The sequence below is a fragment of the Myotis myotis genome, unplaced genomic scaffold, assembly GCF_014108235.1.
Source record: "Myotis myotis isolate mMyoMyo1 unplaced genomic scaffold, mMyoMyo1.p scaffold_m19_p_16, whole genome shotgun sequence".
Taxonomy (NCBI): domain Eukaryota; kingdom Metazoa; phylum Chordata; class Mammalia; order Chiroptera; family Vespertilionidae; genus Myotis; species Myotis myotis.
Window position 1 is genome coordinate 10,905,740 of NW_023416320.1, and position 22,618 is coordinate 10,928,357.

Here is a 22,618-nt window from a genome sequence, read left to right on the forward strand (position 1 = left end):
TCTTTACTGTGTTGTTTTCCAACCTGTGAACACTGTATGTCTCTTCATTATGTAGATCGTCATCTATTTCTTTCATCAGCATTTTATAGTCTTCAGCATGTAAGTCCTCTGCATGTTGTGTTAAATTTTACTCCTATCCCATTTTTTCAGTGATTATAAATGATACTGTATTTTTTAATTTTTGTGTACACATATATTTATTACTAGTATGTAGAAATACCATGATTTTTCTATTTTAATTTTATATCCTGCAACCTTACTAAACTTACTTACTTCTAGAAGTTTTTTTTAAAGATTCCTTAAGCTTCATACATGGTTATATCAATTGTATGGAGGGATAGAGTTCCCCTCCTTCCTTTTCTGTCTGTACATCTCCTATTTCTCTTTCTTGTCTTATTGCACTGGCCAGAACTTCCAGCATTATGTTGAATAATTGCAGTGAGAACTGACATCCTTGGTTTTTTTCCAATCTTTAGTGTGAAAGCATTCAGTCTTTCACCATTAAGTAGTTTTAAATATTTGTAGACATCCTTTCTCCTGATAAGGGTATTACTCTCTATTTTTATTTCCTTGAATATATCATGAATAAGTGTTGAATGCTGTCAAATGTGTTTTCTGTGTCGAGAGATATTATGATTTGTCTTCTTTAGTCTGTTAATATGGTGAATTACATTGATACTCCAATATTGAACTAAACATCCATCCCTTGAAAAAAACTCCACTTCGTCATATGAATAATATGAATATTCATATTTATATTTATGCAAATAAAGTCATTGCTGAATTTCATTTATAATATTTTGTTAAGTGTTTTCACATGTTTATTGATGAGGAAAATTTGTATGTAGCCTTCTTTTTGTGTAATGCCTTTGTTTTGGAATGAGGGTAACTTCATAAAATGAAATGGGAAATGTTTCCTTCTCTTCTGTGTCCTGGAAAAGACTGTGTATAAAGAATGTTAATTTCTCTTTAAAGATTTGGTCTAATTTTTTAAATATATATTCTTATTGATTTCAGAGAGGAAGGGAGAGGGAGGGAAGGAGGGGAAGAGGAGAAGGGAAGAGGAGGAGGGAAGGGGAGAGGAGGAGAAATGAGGAGGGGGAAAGGGGGAGAGAGAAACATCAATGATGAGAGAGAATCATCAATAGGCTGCCTCCTGCACACTCCACACTGGGGATTGAGCATGCAATCTGGGCATGTGCCCTGACTGGGAATCCAACCATGACCTCCTGGTTGGTTGACATTCAACCACTAAGCCACGTCACCTGGGCTGGTCTGATTCTTTATCTGTTCCTGGAGATGTACTTTTTGGAGTGTTTTAAAATTTATTTATTTATTTATTTACTTATTTTAGTTTTTTAAAAATCTGGGTGTTTATTAAATGAATGTGTTTAGTTTATAAAATTTTTTAATTAAATCGTTATTATTCAGATTATTACAGTTTTTCCTCTTTTCCCCCCCCATAGCTCCCCTCCTCTCAGTTCCCAGCCCACCCTCTGCCTTTATCCACCCTGTCCTCATCCATAGGCGTATGATTTTTTTCCAGTCTCTTCCCGCACCCTCACATCCCTTCCCCCCCGAGAATTGTCAGTCCACTCCCTTTCTATGCCCCTGATTCTATTATATTCACCAGTTTATTCTGTTCATCAGATTATTTATTCACTTGGTTTTTAGATTCACTTGTTGATAGATGTGTATTTGTTGTTCATAATTTGTATCTTTACCTTTTTCTTCTTCTTCCTCTTCTTAAAGGATACCTTTCAGCATTTCATATAATACTGGTTTGTTGGTGATGAACTCCTTTAGCTTTTTCTTATCTGTGAAGCTCTTTATCTGACCTTCAATTCTGAATGATAGCTTTGCTGGGTAAAGTAATCTTGGTTGTAGGTTCTTGGTATTCATCACTTTGAATATTTCTTGCCACTCCCTTCTGGCTTGCATAGTTTCTGTTGAGAAATCAGCTGACAGTTGTATGGGTACTCCCTTGTAGGTAACTGACTGTCTTTCTCTTGCTGCTTTTAAGATTCTCTCTTTGTCTTTGCCCTTGGCATTTTAATTATGATGTGTCTTGGTGTGGTCCTCTTTGGATTCCTTTTGTTTGGGGTTCTCTGCGCTTCGTGGACTTGTAAGTCTATTTCTTTCACCAGGTAGGGGAAGTTTTCTGTCATTATTTCTTCAAATAGGTTTTCAATTCCTTGCTCTCTCTTTTCTTCTGGCACCCCCATAATTCGGATGTTGATACGCTTGAAGGTGTCCCAGAGGCTCCTTACGCTATCTTCATATTTTTGGATTCTTTTTTCTTTTTGCTTTTCCGGTTTGGTGATTTTTGCTTCTTCGTATTTCAAATCTTTGACTTGATTCTTGGGATCCTCTAGTCTGCTGTTGGAACTCTGCATAATATCCTTTATTTCAGTCACTGTATGCTTAATTTGTAGTTGGTCCTTTTTCATATCCTCGAGGGTCTTACTAAATTTATCGGCGGTTTCTAGAAAATTCTTGAAAGACTTTATAACCGTGGTTTTGAACTCTATATCCAGTCGTTTGCTTTCCTTCATTTTTGTCATTTGTGACCCGTTTCTTTGTCTCCGCATTTTGGCTGCTTCCCTGTGTTGATAGAGTGGCTTTGTGTGCTAGGTGTCCTATAGGGCCCAGTGGCTCAGCCTCCCCAATTACCTGAGGTGGACACTCTTGGTGCACCCCCTTGTGGGCTTTGTGCACAGTCTTGTTGTAGTTATGCCTTGATTGTTGTAGGTATCACTGGGAGGAATTGACCTCCAGGCCAATTGGCTGTGAGAATCAGCTGTGTCTACAATGGGAGAACTTCTGAGCTGGAGACACCCTTCTGGGGCAAGACTTGCTTCAGTGGGGCTTTGGTGCTCACTGAGTCTGCCCCCTGAGTGTGTCCCTTATGGATCTGAGGAGTTGTAATCTGGATGGTCCCACTCTGACCACTGGGTATACTGGCTCTTGGATCTCTAAGGAGGTGCTAATTTAGCCTCTGCCTGAGGCTACCCAGCAGGAGCTACGGAGAGATCTGCAGATTTCTCTTCTTTGTTTGGGGTTTGGAGGTGCCCAGATGAGGCCCAGCTGTGAAGCAGTGCAAGCTGCTGTGGGGCCTTGGGCCTTCTTTTTGAAGTTCTGGGTCTCTCTGACCCAGCTGCAGTTTGTTAGGTAATTTTCAGATTGCAAAGGGCCAGGCCATTCATATGCAAAAACCTCTGTGCACAGCTTGGGTGGGGTGGGGTCTCAGGGAGTCAACAGGGTGGAGCAAACAGCTATGGCTGCTCCTCAGTCCTGCCCTAAGAGGACCTGGGTCTTACTGTTCCGCGGTAATCGCTGCAAGCACCTCTGAGAGAAAGCCGCCCTCAAGTTCTGCCTGATGCCAGACAGTCCAGTTTCTCCCCGTATGAGTCTGGGTCCCCAGAGACTCACCCGGGAGCTTGTGTCTCCCTCCCAATTGAAAAAGACAACTGCGTCCTCAGTTGCCAGACCTCTCTGTGTGCGCCTCCGTACCTCTGCACTTTACTTCCGCACCTCCTCTGAGTCTCAGTGTGCTTTTTCTCTTTCCTTCCAGTTGTATAATTTCCACTCAGCAAGCCTTCCTGTGGTTCTGGATGATGTCCGTTTTGTCTTTTAGTTGTATTTTTGAAGTGGTTGTGCGAGGCAGCAATTTCCAGTGTTTACCTATGCCGCCATCTTGGTTTCTCCTCTTAAATTGATTTATTAATCTATATCATCAAAGTTGTCAAATTAAGTGTGCAGAATTATTTTTGGTGTTTCCTTATTAATATTTGATGCCCGCCTGGTCTATAGTAATGCAACATTTCAATCCTGATAGTGGCAATTTATGGCTTCTCTCTTCTCTTTTTTCTTTGTTAGTTTTCATAGAAGCTTGTCGACTTTACTGATTGAGAAAAGTTTAAATAAATTTAATTGATCTGCTAGCTTTATTATATCCTTACTCTGATTGCTTTGGGTTTACTTTGCTCTTTTTCTGTGCTTTTGAGGTGAGAACCTAGATATTAACTGGAGACTTACTTTTCTAATGTTGCATTTAGTGCTATATGATTTGCTCTCTGCACAGCTTTAGTTGTGTTCTACAAATTTGCTGTGTTGTGTTTTCATTCAGTTCACTGTAGGTTTTTTATTTTCCTTGAGAATTACTCTTTGATTTGTGGAATATTTAGATGTGTTTAATTTCCAAGTATTTGGAGATATTCCTGTTATCTTTTTCTTACTGACTTCTTGTTCTTCTTTCTTGTTGGCTACTTAAATATTATTTTGAATTCCATGTTGTTTTATGTGTAGTTTTTTAAAGTGTATCTTGTGAAGATTTTTTTTTTAATATATTTTTTATTGATTAAGATATTACATATGTGTCCTTGTCCCCACGTTACCCTCTACCCCCCACCCCCCCCACACCCGCTCATGCCCTCACCCCCCCATTGTCCATGTCCATTGGTTAGGCCTATATGCTTGCATATAAGTCCTTTGGTTGATCTTTCCCCCTTACCCCCACCCTCCCCTACCTTCCCTCCAAGTCCCGACAGTCCAATCAATGCCTCTCCGTCTCTGGATCAGTCCTTGTTCATCAGCTTATGTTGTTCATTATATTCCACAAATGAGTGATATCCTGTGGTATTTATCCGCTCTCAAGTTCCATCCATGCTGTGGCAAATGGTAAGAGTTCCTTTTTCTTCTTCCTCTTCTTAAAGAATACCTTTCAGCATTTCATATAATGCTGGTTTGGTGGTGATGAACTCCTTTAGCTTTTTCTTATCCGTGAAGCTCTTTATCTGACCTTCTATTCTGAATGATAGCTTTGCTGGATAAAGTAATCTTGGTTGCAGGTTCTTGCTATTCATCACTTTGAATATTTCTTGCCAGTCTCTTCTGGCCTGCATGGTTTCTGTTGAGAAATCAGCTGACAGTCGTATGGGTACTCCCTTGTAGGTAACTGACTGTCTTTCTCTTGCTGCTTTTAAGATTCTCTCTTTATCTTTTGCTCTTGGCATTTTAATTATGATGTGTCTTGGTGTGGTCCTCCTTGGATTCCTTTTGTTTGGGGTTCTCTGCGCTTCCTGGACTTGTAAGTCCATTTCTTTCACCAGGTAGGGGAAGTTTTCTGTCATTATTTCTTCAAAAAGGTTTTCTATATCTTGCCCTCTCTCTCCTTCTGGTACCCCTATAATTCTGATGTTGGTACGCTTGAAGTTGTCCCAGAGGTTCCTTACACTATCTTCATATTTTTGGAATCTCTTTTCTTTTTTCTTTTTCGGTTGGGTATTTTTTGTTTCTTTGTATTTCAAATCTTTGACTTGATTCTTGGGATCCTCTTTTCTGCTGCTGGATCTCTGTAAATTATTCTTTATTTCAGTCAGTGTATGCTTAATTTCTAGTTGGTCCTTTTTCATGTCCTCCATGGTCTCCCTATACTTATTGAGGGATTCATTAAATTTATCGGCGGTTTCCATAAAATTCTTGAAAAACCTTATAACTGTGGCCTTAAACTCTATATCCAATCGTTTGCTTTCCTCCATTTCTGCCATTTGTGACCTGTTTCTTTGTCTCCGCATTTTGGCAGCTTCCCTGTGTTGATAGAGTGGCCCTGTGCGCCAGGTGTCCTGTAGGGCCCAGTAGCTCAGCCTCCCCAGTTACCTGGGGTGGACACTCTTGGTGCACTCTTGGTGCCTTGGTTGTTGTAGAATCACTGGGAGGAATTGACCTCCAGGCCAATTGGCTGTGAGAATCAGCTGTGTCTAAAGTGGGAGAACTTCTGTGCTGAAGACACCCTTCTGGGGCAAGACTTGCTTCAGTGGGGCTTTGGTGCTCACTGAGTCTGCTCCCTGAGTGCGTCCCTTATGGATCTGAGGAGTTGTAGTCTGGATGGACCCCCTCTGACCACTGGGTACAGTGGCTCCTGGATCTAAGGAGGTGCTAATTCAGCCTCTGCCTGAGGCCACACAGCAGGAGCCACGAAGAGGCTCAGCTGTGAAGCAATGCAAGCCGCTGCGGGGCCTTGGGCCTTCTCTTGGAAGTTCCAGGTCTGCCTGGTTCGGCTGCAGTTAGGTACATTCACATGCAAAAGCCTCTGCGGCAGCCTGGGTGGGGCGGGGTCTCAGGGAGTCAGAGGGCGGAGAAAGCGGCCATGGCCGATTCTCTGCCCGGAGTCGCGCGTCTCAGTGTTCCTGTAAAGGCTGCAAGCACCTCTGAGGGAAAGCCGCCCTCAAGTTCGCTCGCTGCCGGACAGACCAGCTTCTCCCCGTGTGAGACCTGGGTCCCCAGAGACTTCCCGGAACCGGAGTTCAGAGCCGTCGGGAGTTTGTGATTCAAAAAGACAGCCGCGTCCTCAGGCGCCACCCCCTTTCCTCGCGCGCGCGCGCCGCTGTACCTCTGCACTTCACCTCCGCAGCGCCTCTGGCTCTCAGCGTGCTTTTCTTTCCTTCTAGTTGTGGACTTTACACTCAGCCAGCCTTCCTGTTGTTCTGGATGATGTTTGCTCAGTCCTTTGGGGTAATTTTCGATTGTTGTGTGAGGCGACAATTTCCCGGTGTTTACCTATGCCGCCATCTTAGTTGCTCCTTCCTTGTGAAGATTTTTAGTATTTGTTTTAGGTTTACATTTCATAAACCTAACTTGTTAGTCTACTGATATTATCATTTTCCTAGTTCAAGTGATGTGTAGAAACAATATGTTTCTTTACCCTCCCTGTTTATAATTGTCATAAATATTTCATTTATGTATATTTAGAGCCACATCAGACATTATTACTAGTTTTGGTTCAAGATGAATCATAATTTAGAAAACTCAGGGGAAAAAGAAAAGTCTATCATATTTATCCTATTTTGGCCTATTCTTTTCTTTCTTTTTTCACCCCCAATATTGCAAAATTCCTTGTTTTATCCTTTCTGCTTAGGGAACTTAACTTTAGCTTTTTTTAAAAATGTAGATCTGCTACCTAAAAGTTCATTTCTTTTAGACAAACAGTTTCAAACCTGAAAGTTTCACTAAGTTAAATGCTTAACAAAAATTTACAAATTTTCTTAGTTTTCCTTCATGTGAGAATGTCTGGTTTTCCTTTTCAATCCTTAAGGATATTGTCAGCAGTTGTAAAATGTTGTGCCACTCCCTACTGGACTTTATGGTTTCCAATGAAAAATTTGCTATCAAATTGTTTTTCTTCTGTGGGTAAGTTGTCATTTTTTCTTTTGCTTTTTTGAAGATTTCTTTCTCGGTTTTTAGTTTTCAGAAGGTTGTCTATAATGTATTTTTATTGTTTTGAGTACTCTGTTTGGGGTTAGCTCAACTTCTTAATCTTCAAGTTTATGTCTGCCAAATTTGGGAAGTTTTTTATCTTTATTTCTTCATGTACTTTTTCAGCCTCCCCTCCCTCCCCCACTCCTTTCTACTCTCCTTGGGGACTCTGATGACATGAATGTTAAATCTTCTGTGCCCCGGCTAGGTAGCTTGGTTGGTTAGAGTGTCATCCAGATATGCAAGGTTACGGGTTCAGTCCCCAGTCAGGGCACATACAAGAAGCAAGCAATGAATGCATAAATAAGTGGAACAGGAAATGGTTCTCTCTGGCTCTCTCACTCTCCCTCCCCCTCTCTCCTCTAAAATTAATAAATAAAATGTAAAACTATTTTTTGTATGGTCAGACAGGTCCCTGAGATTCTGTTATTTCTCTATAGTTCAGGTTGGATAATTTCTAGTGTTCTATTTTCCAGTTTAGTGATTTTTTCCTTTGTCTTCTCCATTCTTGTATTGAACCCATCCATTTACTGTCTTTTTTCTTTTATTGCATTTTCTAATTCTAAGATATCTGTTTGGTTCCTTTTTATGGCATCTTTGTTGTCTTCTTCCTATTCCTCTCCCTCTTCTTCTCTTACTATATAGCTTCCTATTTCTTTGCTAAATCTATTTTCTTTTGTTTCAAGCATGCTTATAATTGCCTCTTAAAACATCTTTATGATGGCTGTTTAAAATTCTTTGTCAGATAGTTCTGTCCTTGCCACCTCAGTGGCATCTATCAGTTGTCTTTTTTATTAATTTTGGGATCTTGATTTTGGTGTGACAAGTTTTTTCGATTGAAACCCTGGATATTTTGGATATTATTTTCTGAGACTCTGGATCTTACTTAAACTTTCTGTTTTATCTGGCTTCATCTGATAATGCTTTAATAGTGGAAAAGGGACATGCATGCACCCTTGTTACTGGCAGGTGTGATTAGAAGTCCAGGTTTTCCACTTATCTTCCATTTGTATCCAAGAACCAGCGGGGAATCTGTCCCTTTAATTTCTGACCCAGGGTTGGAATTATGACTCTCATTTTGACCACCATTGATACCTCCCTGTACTTTAGTGTTTGGATTGCATCATTATAGGTCCCAGGAGGTATTTGCTGACACCAGGGTGGTGGTGGTGAGGGACTGATTATTGCCAAGGGTTGGTGGAAAATCCTGACTCTGATACCATGCCAGCTGGAAGGCTGAGCTTTGCCTCCTATTGCCAGGTCAGATTAGAACTCCAGGTTTCCTATTTAGCCTTTTTGTATATTACCCAGTTGGGGTGTTGGAGTGTCTTGTTAGAGCATGCCGAAGGTGGAAGTCTAGACTTCTCATTCAACTTTGTTGATGTTGGTGGGGGTGGGACCACAGGTTTTCCTGTGTTGTTTGGCTAGAATAGAACAGTTATTGTCTAAAAATGTTCTCTCTTGCTGGGATGCCCCTTCAGGTCCTTGGGCTAGGGAGAAATAGCTTTTGTTGGGACATTTTATGTCTGTACCTGTAGGCCTTTCTAGGGTTGCTAGCTTCTTCAGTTTTAAGTCTGGGATATACACATTGTGGACCAGTAGTTTTATTGCTAGCTTTACTCTATTGAACGAGTACAAAAAATATTTTACATAAATATTAAAGGCACACTTAAAATTAAATACCCATTGCATTTTGAAGTTATTTATTACATGTTCTTACAAGCTAGTATCTTTTTTTAAAATTTTTTCTTTATTGATTAAGATATTACATATGTGTCCTTATTCCCCCCCCTCCCCCCCGCACCTCCATCACCTCCCACACACATGCCCTCACCCCTGGTGTCTGTGTCCGTTGGTTAGGCTTATATTCGTGCATACAAGTCCTTTAGTTGATCTCTTTTTAAAGAATTCTTGTGATTGGCCACAAGCTTTAGAACAGAAAATATGAGAATTCTTGTGATCCATCCGCAATGTGTTAAGCAAAACCAAACCTAGACAACTCAGCACTATGTCTTTTTTTCAGTCCTGAAGACCCTAACTTTTCTGCCTTCTTTCTGCCTTTCAGCTTCTTCTTATTTTTGGCTTATATATATTATTGGGTTTTTAGTTGTAATTAGCATGAGAAATAAGAAAAAGTCTTCCCTGTTTTCTGGAAGTGGAACTAGTTTATTTCTATAATGAACTAAGAAAAGTTGTCTTTTAAACATTTTTTTAAATTTCTTTTTGATTAGAATAAGGGTGAATAATGTGATCTAGAGTAGTCTTCTGTTTGTTAATGCTAACCATACATATATAACACACACATATATTTGCATACAAACATATATTTATATACATACATAGCTTAACCATACCTAAGGCATGACATCTTTCTCTGAATTTGGCAGTAGTAACAGCATTTGTTCTTTAGGGATATGATCTGCCCTGATTGTAAATAATTTAGAGCTTAATTTATGTATAGCTTGCATTATCATTTCGAGTCTTACTCTTCTTGCATATATCTTTTATTTTATTTTGTAACTTAAAATTTTGTTTTAAAAATTAAAGTTATTGGGGTGACTCTGGTCAAATACCATGAGGTATTTGCTGACACCGGCAAATATGTACGTTTGAAGCATAAATTTTTTACGATACATAGTCTGTATATTACAGTTGTGCCCACCATCCAAAGTCAAATAAGAGAGAATTTTATTTTTACATTTGGATTATTTATTGAAAAAGGTCAGTGTTATTTTAAATTTATATATATTGAACTCTTTTTATCCTCTTTCATTATATTTATAAGTTTGGCTATATATACACACCAAAATTAGTAGGTTTTTTTGTTTTTGTTGCCCTCGGTGATTCTACCCGTAGTGGTTACAGAGCATTATTTGTCTTTTGTTTTTAATGTGAAATTTGTTCAATGATGGTATTAAAGTCTCCAAATTTAGTAAGTCAATTTTTAGAGTATATATGAAGTTTTACAAAAATGCTTTTTCTACATTATTGAAAATTTCTATATACTAAAGTTTCTAATATTTATCCATGTGTTGCTTTCATATAGTTGTGACAATATTGCATATAGCATTTTATGTTTCATTGTTTGATTTAACACAGGGGTCCTCAAACTTTTTAAACAGGGGGCCAGTTCACTGTCCCTCAGACCGTTGGAGCGCCGGACTATAGTTTAAAAAAAACACTATCAACAAATTCCTCTGCACACTGCACATATCCTATTTTGAAGTAAAAAAACAAAACGGGAACAAATACAATATTTGTATTTGCATGTGCCCCGCGGGCGGTAGTTTGAGGACCCCTGATTTAACATCTGTAATAATAACAGTGTAATAAGCAAATCAACCAAATGACCAAACAGCAGACCGACTGTCCGGACGATCACGCTATGACACGCACTGGCGCCAGGTCAGCCTAGGCGGGTGCAATGCAATTGGTCGAGGGGTGCCACACCATCGCCCCATAATCGCCTTACAGAGGGAGGCCTAGGCCACTGGCCAGCGGAGCGATCAATGGGGGGGAAGGGAGAGAGAAGAATAGTAGCAGTGGATGCGAGCAGCGCCAGGCCAAGGCAGGTGTGGGCAGGGGGCAGGGCCGGCTGCTGGCAGCCGGAGGGAAGCCTGCATCCCGGGTGCCGGCAGCCAGAGGGAATTTCGTGCATTGGGCCTCTAGTTTGTTAATAAATACATTTTGTGTACTTTTACATAAACATCAAGTAACAGGTACCACTCTCCTCTTCTGTGACAGTTAAAGTGTTTTCTGATAATTGCTGATGTAATTTATATTGCTATGAGCATTTCTCTTTCTTTTTTTTTTTTATTCTTTTAGTTAATTTCCTAGGACTGAATAACTTAGTGATGGATAATAAACTTTAAAAAATAACATATAATATGTATTGATTTCCCAAATCACTCCATGAATATGTAATGACTGTTTTAATAAAGCCTCAACAACATTAAATAATATAGATTCTACATGTTTCACTTTTCCTTTAATTCACTTTACTTTAGTTATAGCAAATTTTAACTTTTGTCATATATCCTTTATTACTTGCATTTCTTTTTATGTGAGTTTACTTTTGTATTCTTTACCCTTCACTGATTCATGAATTTATTGAACAAATATCTAAATGCTTTATTAAGTGATTCATTAAGCTCTTAGTGTATTAACGAAATTTTGAAAGTTTCTATAAATTACACCTTTGATTTCTCACTGTTAATATTTCTTTATACTATTAAAATAGAAACATGTTAAAGTGTCAAAGAAGGCCATATTGACTTTCATTTGTAACAGTAACTTTCCGCAACAGGTTTTGTGCATTAAGCAGTAAGTGATCTTACCCATTATTATTATTACGTTTAGGAAAATGAAACTTGGTGGTATATGGTCCTTTGAGTGAGTGGTGTCTCCACCAGCCACCTGCTTGCTATCCTGATTGTGACATTGTGTTTAGGCGGTGACAGTATTCCATGATTGTGAAACATTATTCCTAGTTTTCTTTGAGCTCACTCCTTGGTCATAGTTTAGGTAGTATTTTCTTCAGACTCCCCAGACTAGTTCAGTCCCTTTCTTCTTTATGTTTCCATAATACTCGGTACTTCCCATTTTTGGCATTTTTCACACTATCAAGTAGGTACGTATTTATGTAGTTATTGATTTAATGACCAATGTTATTTCTCTCACTAGATTGTGAATTTCTTGAGAGGAGAGCCTGAATTGTCCTTCTTAACTCCACAACCCCAGACTGAGCTTGGTGTACAGTAGTATACAGTAAATACTTAAGTGTTAACTTAAGTAAATGAATAAGTAAGGGAATGAATGAGACGTGTGAGTCAAAGTTTGTGCATGCATGAGGAACCAACAGTAGATGATCATGCTTAGTCCTTATTAGTGATCACCCTCCACAGTGAGAAACAGTCCAGAGTTATAAGCAGCGACCGAAGTAGCAAGATTGAATCTTGGTTGCATGCAGCCAGAGTTCTTACAGTAAAAGTATAGCATGTCAGAGTCAAGGTTTCGCAGTGGTCAGATAATTAACTTGACAATTTTATCATTTTTTTAAAAAATATATTTTATTGATTTTTTTACAGAGAGGAAGGGAGAGAGATAGAGAGTTAGAAACATCGATGAGAGAGAAACATCGATCAGCTGCCTCCTGCACATCTCCTACTGGGGATGTGCCCGCAACCCAGGTACATGCCCTTGACCAGAATCGAACCTGGGACCTTTCAGTCCGCAGGCCGACGCTCTACCCACTGAGCCAAACCGGTTTCGGTGACAATTTTATCTTGTGGTGGGAGTCAGATTGCCCTATGGCAGAATATGAATTAAACTATGGAAGGAAGAATGATCTTGTCCTGTGCAGAATGAATGAATGTTGCATTTTTTTTTTTTTGGTGTGCCCTTTATCAACTCCCTCGACATACACTCATGCACGGATGCGCACGCGTTTACACGCACACACACGCGCGCGCACACACACACACACACACAATTTTCCTTAAATTAAAAGATAGTTTTGCCCTTTACTATGACCTCTTTTACTTTGCCAACTAGTCATTTAGCATCCTTATCCACGTTAAATTTCTTTTTAAAAAAATCTTAACCACAAGGTGTTTTAAAATAGACGCTAGGCTTCCTGTGTGTGGTAATTTTAAATGATCTCATTTCATTTTGCCCTAATGCCTACATAGTTGTTTTATTTTTAATTCAGTGACCAAAAGTGATGGCATCCTCTCTCCATTCCCCACTTGGGCTATTAGAATACGTAGTTTAATATAATATGACTTTTGCATAGTTTGGATATTTCCACTAGTGGTTATTACTGAGAATTTAGTTTCATATATTTCCTTCCCATATGTTAAGAAATTACCTTATCCAAGAAACAGGCACTTTTTTCTAAGCATTTTATTTTTATATGTTATCCAAAGTGTTATTTTTCAAAGTTTATGTATGCGGATAATACTAAATGATACTCACTAGTAATTGGGTGTTATCTTTTATTTCAACTAAAACCTTTTATTTATAGAAAAAAATATCTAATGTTACATCACTTTGTTATTTGTATCACAAAGAAAATTACCATTCTTGCCGAAACCGGTTTGGCTCAGTGGATAGAGCGTCGGCCTATGGACTGAAAGGTCCCAGGTTCGATTCTGGTCAAGGGCATGTACCTGGGTTGCGGGCACATCCCCAGTAGGAGATGTGCAGGAGGCAGCTGATCGATGTTTCTCTCTCATCGATGTTTCTCACTCTCTATCTCTCTCCCTTCCTCTCTGTAAAAATCAATAAAATATATATATATATTTTTTTAAAAAAAGAAAATTACCGTTCTTTACCTAGTATTATAGCTCTAGAACTAGGGAGAGATATAAAAGGTTTCAGAAGTTATTCTTACAATATCAGTTTGTAAACAAATTAATAGTTATTCCTTAAATTGTTTTCATCTTTCATTGAAGTCATTCACTGACTTTACTTAATACATATTTTTTTTTACCGTATATGCAAAAACGTAAGTACTTTATTTAGTTTGTGCAAGTTTTTTTGCCTTTAAAAAATACTGATGGTATATGAAAAGATTTTTCCCTTCACAGCCACTTTTCTTTTTTATATCACATTATGTAGTGTTTAATCTCCTTCCTCTGTTGCTAATTACTGGATTTTAGAGTAAAAGATATCTTTATCATAATCAAATCTAGCCACTCCTTTTTTTTTTTTAGATGAGGAAACTGAGCTACAGAGGTTTTAAATCAAAATTTCAGAGCTATTTGAGGGCAGAGTTTATACTGAATAAAGGTCTAGTGATTAGTGTATCGTTCAGTACATTCCCTCATTACTTTTTAATGTATGTAAACTGAACTTCCCTAATACAAGGTTGTATTGTTTGTAGTAATAGTACCAATAATGAGAATGTACTAGCTAACATTTACTGAATGTTTACATGCCAGATGCTCTCTTAAGGATTACTCTGTAAGGTAGCTCGTGATTTGTACTCACTTTCAAGGAAGCTAACACAGTATTAAGTACATGTTGGGGTTCATAATGTGTATAATATCTCTGCATACTCCGCAGTGTTTTACCTAAAAAAAAAAAAAAAATACTTGTTTCCTCCTCTATCATGAGTGAAATCATAGGGAGAAGAAAATTCATTTATTAGCTACATTTACTTACTTAAGAAACATATACATAGCATGGCATGACTTCTGTGCCTGGCAGCGTGGCATGGAAACCTTTCCACTACAAACACCCGTGCTCCATAGTGTATAACATTTAATTCTAAGTGACATGCTGAACCTTCAAGAAAGGGGGGAAGAGGTCTAAAACAAGAAGGAAACTACAAGAGTGGTAAGCAGGCACTTAAACTTTGTCTATCCTGATGGGCTTTAGCAACCTCGGTTATAAATAGGCTTTGCTTTTAATCACCAAGAAGGGTGTGGGGACAAGAAGGGTGGAATTGGAATGTGGTATACGGATTCTCTAAGCTCTTATCTTTTAAGGACCCTTCTTCTCTCTAAAATCAATAAAAACATATTAAAAAAAAACAATAAACTAGGTAGTAGAATGTATGGATTTAAACTAAGGTATCTCTTTGCTCATTCTGTCCGTATGAAGCTGAGTCTAGTTGTCTAATATTTATTTGCTATTGTTGATGTTAAAAAAATGTAAAGGGAGAAGCAGATCTGTAGATACATGTTGGTCAGTAAATGCTTGTTGCCTCTCGTTCTACTAGTAGTTATAGCAGTATGCACAGGGATTGCTGAGGTACAAGTGAGGGTGGAACAGTGGGAAGTAAGACTTCGTGTTTTGTTCCTTGTGAATATTTAAAGGTGAATTCTGTCACCTAAATATCACTGTGAGCTACACTTTTGAGATTACTTTTTATTTCACGCTATTTAATTAATTATAGTTCAATGGTTAGATTTTATATTCTGTTGATAATATTACATGATTTTTTTTATTACCCTGTTAATTTGGCTTAACTCAATCTTAGAATGTCACTTCATTTACTTTTTCATGTTAAAAACAATGAAATCATCATTATAAACAATGTTAACAAAACAAACACTACCTTTTTCATTTTTTTGTGTCCTGTTTGCTTGTGTTATTAGAGGGAGCCATTTGTAATCTTTGTCACCTACTGAGTCTTGGAACCAACCAGCTTTCTTGGTATACCTTGTATTTTCTTGCCTAGCCAGTTACTTTTGTTTAGACTTACACTTTATTTTTATGTGATAAATCTTCCTCTCAGTTTACTTTCTCCATTTATTCTTCCCATGAAAGAATAATGCCTACCTCTTACTATATTATCAATCATTTGGAAGCACTTTTCTGTTGTTATTTTGGGTAACGCTCCTTAACAACTCTAAATGGCTATCACTTCAGTGCATTTTGGTGTTTTTTTTTAATCCTTACCCGAGGAGGCTATTTTTCCATTGACTTTTAGGGGGAGTGGAAGGGAGGGAGGGAGTGGAGAGAGAGAGAAAGAGAGGGAGGGAGGGAGGGAGGGAGGGAGGGAGATAGACAGATATCTATGTGAGAGAAACATCCATTGGATCCATTTGTTGTCTCTCACACTGTCTGAAACTCTAAACACTGAACAACACTGTCCAGGGCTTCAGTGCATTTAAAAAAATAATTTATTTCTTCCTTCTTTCAGAAATCTTTATGGTTGGTTCACTGCCTTATTATTTTTGTGTATCTAGTGTGTGTTCTGCTTGCTCGGGTGTCCTAAATGACGTTTTGTTTCATTTTATTAAATTTCTAGATGCCTGGTGCACAAAATTCATGCACTCGGGTGTCCCTCAACTTGGCCTGCGCCCTCTCACAGTCTGGGAGCCCTCAGGGGATGTCCGACTGCTGCATAGGTGGGAGAGGCTCCTGCCACTGCTGCTGCGCTCACCAGCAGTGAGCCTGGCTTCTGGCTGAATGGTGCGCCCCCTCTGGGAGCACACTGACCACCAGGGGGCAGCTCCTGCATTGAGCGTCGGCCCCCTGGTGGTCAGTGCATAGTGACTGGTCAATTGTCTGGCCCCTGGTGGTCAGTGCTTGTCATAGCGAGCGGTTGCGTGCCCTTAGCATACCATTAGCGTATTACGTTTTGATTGTTTGAATGGACGAATGGACAACTGGACACATAGCATATTAGGCTTTTATTATATAGGATATAGGATAATAAGGCTTGTAACAAAAAGAGTAGTCCTCTGGGCCCTTATCTTCATCATTTTTTTTTTAGAGGCAGTTATTTTTCGTTTATTCTTTGATATTTCCCTCTAAATAAAATCCATATACACTTTTTGATTATTTTTACTAACTTATTTTTTGTTGTTTTTGGGGGATAATCATTTATTAGTATCTCTGTTTTGTTTTTCTTGAATTTGCCACTTTTCAGTGAGAAACCCTTCTGTTTCCTTTTTGGAGTTTATGTGACTGGTTCTCAGAGTTCTTAGGACTAAAAGAAAAGGAGTTCTCATCCCATGCATATGCTCTTTATAGATTTTTAGACAATCTCCCTTTTTAGCATGGTCCCTCTGGTCCAAAATTCTTCTGGTTTAACCTCTCCAGAGTAAACCCTTCAGTCTTTTACCGGGATGACTGTAGGTTCTCACTTGCACGCCTGCGTGAGGTAAGGGAAAGGCTCTGTCGTCATTCGATAGACTCTCAGTCACTCATCTTTTTGGCCTCATCTGCATTCTTGTCCTCTGAACTGCCTGGTTCCTTTAATTCTCTTTCCATGGCTTATTGCAGATCTACTTGCTTCTTACTGTAATTACCCGTGGCCACTTTTCTTTGTGATTGTCATCAGTTCATCGTTTAACTTATAGGTAATAATAACAGGAGGATAATATTAAAGCAGTTCACAACAAAATTGAGGGAAGGTACAGAAGTTTTCCATACACCTTCTGCCTCCATTCCTGCATAGCATCCCCCAGTATCAGCAACCCCCACAGAGTGGTACATTTGTTAGAATTGACGAACCTCCATTGACACATCATAATCACCCAAAGTCCATTGTTTACATCACCAAGATTATTTTTTACTAGCATCTTTTCTCCATTGTTGAAGTCTGTAAAGATATAACTATATTTTTTAAAAATCTAGGCTTGTGGCATTAAAAACAAAGTATAAAGAGGCTTTTCTTAAGGAGAAATTATGCATAATTAAAATATCTGAGAAATGTAGTGATCATAAAAATGTGAACTAAATTCTTAATAGTGTTAGTCTAAACCAAGATACTTTTGTGTAGGTATATGAGAATATGAGATTTTTATTAGAAGAGGTTTTAGGCATCTTCTTCTGATTGGAGTCTTACATATAATGTGTTAAATATTTAAAAAGACCTACCATTTTTGATTCATGGTAGAGTCCTAAACTTTAGTAAACTGTGGAAGCAGCAGTTGTATAAAATAATTTGAAAACAAATTGATATTAGCCTGTTTCTATTGTTTTGCTTTTGCATTTTCCAGAAACTAACTCATTTTTTTGTTTCAGTTCCGAACACCATCGGGAACCTTGAGAGTATCTTTCAGGCACTCTCGTCTGCTGACCACTATCTTGGTTGTTTATATTTCTTGAAAAATGAGCACAAAACAAGAGTCTGACTGTGCAGACTTGAGAGCTAGGGGAGGGTATTATTCCATTTTGTATCCTTCTCATCGTCTGACATAATGATTGGAGTAAATTGCCCACTGATTATAACTTCCTGCAACCGCAGATGATGTTCAATGTGTAAGGTAGCTCAGTTTCCTTTGTAAGGACAGATGTGATCCAGGCCTTGCCACTTTCCTTATTTCTCTTAGACTTGGTTTTTCCCATATGTAAATAGAACAGTAATAATAACTATTCCACTTTTCAGGGAAGGGAATAATGAATAAATAAACTAGGCATAGTGAATACACTTAGTAAGTACTCAGCGAATGTTAGGTGCCATAATAACTATTACTATTGCCACTACTGTTACTGCTATGTTATACAAGTATTGTTGACATCACTTAATTTTCTGAGATGCTGCTGCTTAAGTTTTTTGTTAAGGCTTTGAAAATGTGATAAAAATAATGATAAAATCAGAAAAATACATAGCATTTTAGAAACCTGTTCTGAGGATAGTAAATATCACTTCAAATGGAAACAATACAGGTGGTGAATATTGGAAAATAACAACCAATTAATACATGTTTATATAATAGCCAAATAGAAATTAGTAAATTAATAGTTGCTGCTGAAGTAGGAGTTAGTATGTAAGAAAGTATTTCTTAACCTGTTGTCCTTTAACCATTTTCATATTAAATAGTGTATTAATTAAACTGCAGATTCCTGGGCCACATCTTAGGAAGATTCTTGGAGGATCATGGGGCTTATTGAACACACTAAAGTTTGAGAAAAAGATTTCAAAATAATCTTTATATATAAAAGCCTAAGCAACTAAACAACCGGAACCACCGGTCGCTATTATGCACACTGACCACCAGAGGGCAGACACTCAGTGCAGGAACTTCCCCCTGGTGGTCATGCACTCCCACAGTGGGAGTGCCACTCAGCTGAGACCCATCCTGCTGGCCCCCAGTCTGGCAGCAGCCACTCACTCCCTCAGCAGTCCTGCAGGTCCAATCTCTGGAAAACTGGCCAGGCACCAATGGACCAGTGCCACTGGCACTATCCTGACAGTGCTGTTGGCTTCCTGGAAGTAGGCCTCAGGCAACATGGCTGCTTCCACTCCCTAGATACTCTGCAAGGAAGAAGCAATATAAAAGCAACCGCCTGGTGGCTCTTGACAACTGGCATGAATGTCAGGGATGGATCCAGATCGGGGCTGGCAAGGGCGTCCCACCGTCCGCCTGGAGGGCTGATTACATCCAGGTCCTCCGAACCTCCCACCCCCGCAACCCACCCGTGCACGAATTCCTGCACTGTGCCTCTAGTGTTTAATATATTTATCATAGAAATTTTTTTGTTTTCTTAATCATAGTTAGTTCTGCTTAAATAAGTTTCAAATATGAAGGATAGTATACATTTGATCAAAATGTGAAATAGGGAAATTATGTTGGTAGGTATTTGCGAATATCGGCAAAATGATTGGTAAAGTCTTCTGTGATGGGATCAAGTTGTATTTAAACACTTTCACTAACTATAGGTCTTTGAGTAAAAATTACTTAACCCCTCTATGCTGTTGAATAGCAATCTGAAAATGAGGATAATAAACATTTTTATAATGGGCCTGTTATGAAGATAAAATGAGATAACGTACGTGACACATAAGTCCTCAGTAAATGTTAGTTGATTAGAGTTTGTCATCAGTAGCATTATCATTGTAGTAGTCTGCAATATTGTCAGAATAATGTTCTTGAAGAGTCTCTGCCTGATTAATTTCACCTACCCTTCAGGGCCAAAATGAGTTTCTCCCATTTTGAATTGTTTTCTCTATCATTTACTTCATGGTAATTATTCCCTTCTGTGCTTTTATGCCCTTTAGCAAGTAGCACATAGTAGAGATGTTAATATCCACTTTTTTGGTTAATTAATATAGAATACTTTTTCTTTCTTTTATATACATTTTGTATGTTAATTTTGTTTATAAGCTAATGCATTTTAACTTTGGAGCTGTTTTGAGCTATCTTATTTCTCTTTCCTCACCCTACCTGACCAAGATAATTTGAAGAGGTCTGTTTACTCTGGAAGTTTCCTGTTTAAATTAAATGTCTCTGCCTAAATGAAACTAAATTCATAAGTTAAATTTGCTTCAAAACTGAAAATCTTACCTATATTCTAAAACCAAATATGATTTTCAACATCTTCTGTTTTTTTAAAAAAATATTTGCTTAAACTATTTATTTTTTGAGCTTGACTAATCAAGAACTGACTATGTGAATATAGTTATGAGAGTTCAGACCATTTATTTTAAAATTGCATCCTTTTACCTCCTAAACACTAAACTATGAAACCTACTAAAAATACTGTATGAACATCTGAGGTAGATAATTAAAGTATAATTAAGTTTAAATGCCTTAGTGAAGGAGTATAAAAATTATTTAAATTCAATCGGCTAGTACATTTGCAGTTTTCTTTTATTAGGTGTGAAATCTAAGAATCCCCTGCCAACTCTTGAGGGCTCAATCCAGAATGTTGAATTGAAGTACTGCAGCACATCATTGGTCAAATGTGCCTCTGGGACCGTGGGATCAATAAAAATTTGTGCCAAAGCCCCAGGTATGTGCAGCTGGACCGTGTAAAACTTTATTGCCTGTATAGGAGAATTGGCCTTACATTTTACAAGGAGCGTTACTGAAACAAGAATTTACTCATTGTTCCTATGAATCAGAGGTTTTAAATTTTTTTATTTTACTTAAAATTTTTTATTAATTGTGCCAGGATGATACCTGTTAACTTTAATAAATTAAGTTTTATTTAAGGAAAAAGTTTTAAGAATGGTTATAAGGGAGAAAAATTAAAGGAAAGTTTATCCTTATACTTTTGGGAAAAATAGTAAGTACAGATATATATGACATTAAAATTAAATTAAAATGTTGTTAGTATAATAAAATTAAGTAGAAAATCCAGTTGTTTTTCTATTTAAGGTTGTAATTGACTTCACTTTCCTATCAGTACTTTACTTCATAATATTTCCCTTAAATTATTTGTCATTTAATTTTTTTCAGTACAAGCTAAATTTGTAGGTAAGTTTAAAAATAAGGTACTACAGATTCCATTGAATATTTGAAGCATTATGTGTTCAAGTTTTCTTTTATAAGTTTTTCTAAACATGTTTTACATTGATTAGCTAAATATGAAAATGTATTTTTTAAAGAATTAAACATGCTTTTAATTTTATAATTTTTAATATAACTACATGTACACTTAAAATTACCAAATAGAGTTGAAATGTTATAATGTTAGTATATTTTAAGATAAGCATCCTCAAGCTACTCCTATATTTTATTTGATAAGATTTTTTTTCATTAATGTTTCTATTCAGGTGAGAGTGGAAAAGAGAAATTGATTCCATTGCTTCAAGGTCCTTCTGACACTAAAGACCTTCATAGCAGCAAGTGGCTCAATGAGAGTAGGAAGCCAGAATCTCTCTTAGCTCCAGATTTGATAGCCTTTACAGTGCAAGTTCCCCAGTATATGGACTACTGCCACAACTCTGGTGAGTACAAACTTATCTTTATTCTTTTAGTTTTTTTTTTTTTTTTTTTAATTAAGGCTTTTAAAATTAGACTTAAAAAAATTTGTGTTCATTGTACTCTCTGCAGTTGTACTCTTTAAAAATACAAATGAAGTATTTTTGTATCATCTTCAATAAATAATGTGTAGAAGCAATAACGATTTTATTTTATATGAGAGAATTCAGTTGTATGAATAGCAAACTTAGAATTCATACTACTAAATCCAACTGAGTTTTAAAATATACCAAGTAATAGGTAGAAAAGAGTAAAAGAAATATAAAACACTGGAAAGAGAAACCACTTTTCATGGGTTAGTAGTACTTTCTTACCCACAGTTTGCTATATTAAAATTAGGTGTTTGTGATTCCTGTAGCTTTGCAAAAAGGAAAGATGTTGATGGTGGAACCAAGAAAAAACTCAGAGGTCAAGATCTTATTTCTTGAGTTATATCCTTCTCTGGAAGCACTTTGCCTTTAATCTACTTCATTTTATTCAACACTATAATAGCAGAGCCACACTTTTCGTGTAGAGAGGAGATATCAGAAAGGTCCACAAAAAATGCAGGAAAAAAAAAAGACATGGTTACCTGAGACCAATATCAGCACTATTCACACTAATAAAAGAGAAAAATGCAAATTGACCTTACCTCCATGATGCCCATCAGCCAATCAGGAGTGAGTATACAAATTAACCCAACAAAGATGGCGGGTTAATTTGCATATGCATGTGCCAAGCGGCCGGGGGTGGGGTGGGATGCTTGCATTGTCGGCATGGTACAGGCGTTCCACATTGCCCTAGCTACTTGGGGCCTCTGGGCAGCCTGGGAAGGCACAAGGGTGTCTCCAGGCGAGAGAAAAGGCAGGAAGGTGGCTCCGGCTGTAGCGAAGGCAGGGCCGGCAGCCAGGGGAAGGAAGGCCTATTCTTGTAAGAATCTTCACGCATTGGGCCTCTAGTGTGGTTAATACAGTCAAGGTGGTCACTCACTGAGGCTAGAAATAAGATAGGTATATACAGATTTCTTAAAAGGATAGGGGGTCTGAAATTTTTCTTTAGAATTAACTGGCCAAGTGAGGAAGTAGTTTAGAATAGTTGCCTAAGAGTAAAGTTCTGTTAACATTAACAGGTATTATTACTTACAGGAAACATGTTAAACATTAATGTACTAAGTTCAAAGTAGAAACCATGAAAAGATTTGTAATTAACTGACT

The 22,618-nt window shown here is 37.8% G+C and overlaps 1 protein-coding gene across 23 annotated transcripts in view; it reads left to right on the forward strand.

Moving 5' to 3' along the window:
• Positions 1 to 22,618, forward strand: part of VPS13B (vacuolar protein sorting 13 homolog B) — a 613,015-nt gene that overhangs the window by 128,295 nt on the left and 462,102 nt on the right. For 21 of the 23 annotated variants that reach the window (XR_004972424.1, XR_004972425.1, XR_004972426.1 and 18 more), the window contains 2 exons: positions 20,317 to 20,451; positions 21,218 to 21,391. Coding sequence is in view for 17 of the 23 variants with exons in the window: in XM_036337858.1 (XP_036193751.1) it covers positions 20,317 to 20,451; positions 21,218 to 21,391 (309 nt within the window). In the remaining 6 variants the exon portion in view is untranslated. Of the gene's footprint in view, positions 1 to 7,093; positions 7,189 to 20,316; positions 20,452 to 21,217; positions 21,392 to 22,618 lie in introns of those variants that run through there. The other 2 variants (XR_004972428.1, XR_004972429.1) reach the window with 2 other exon arrangements.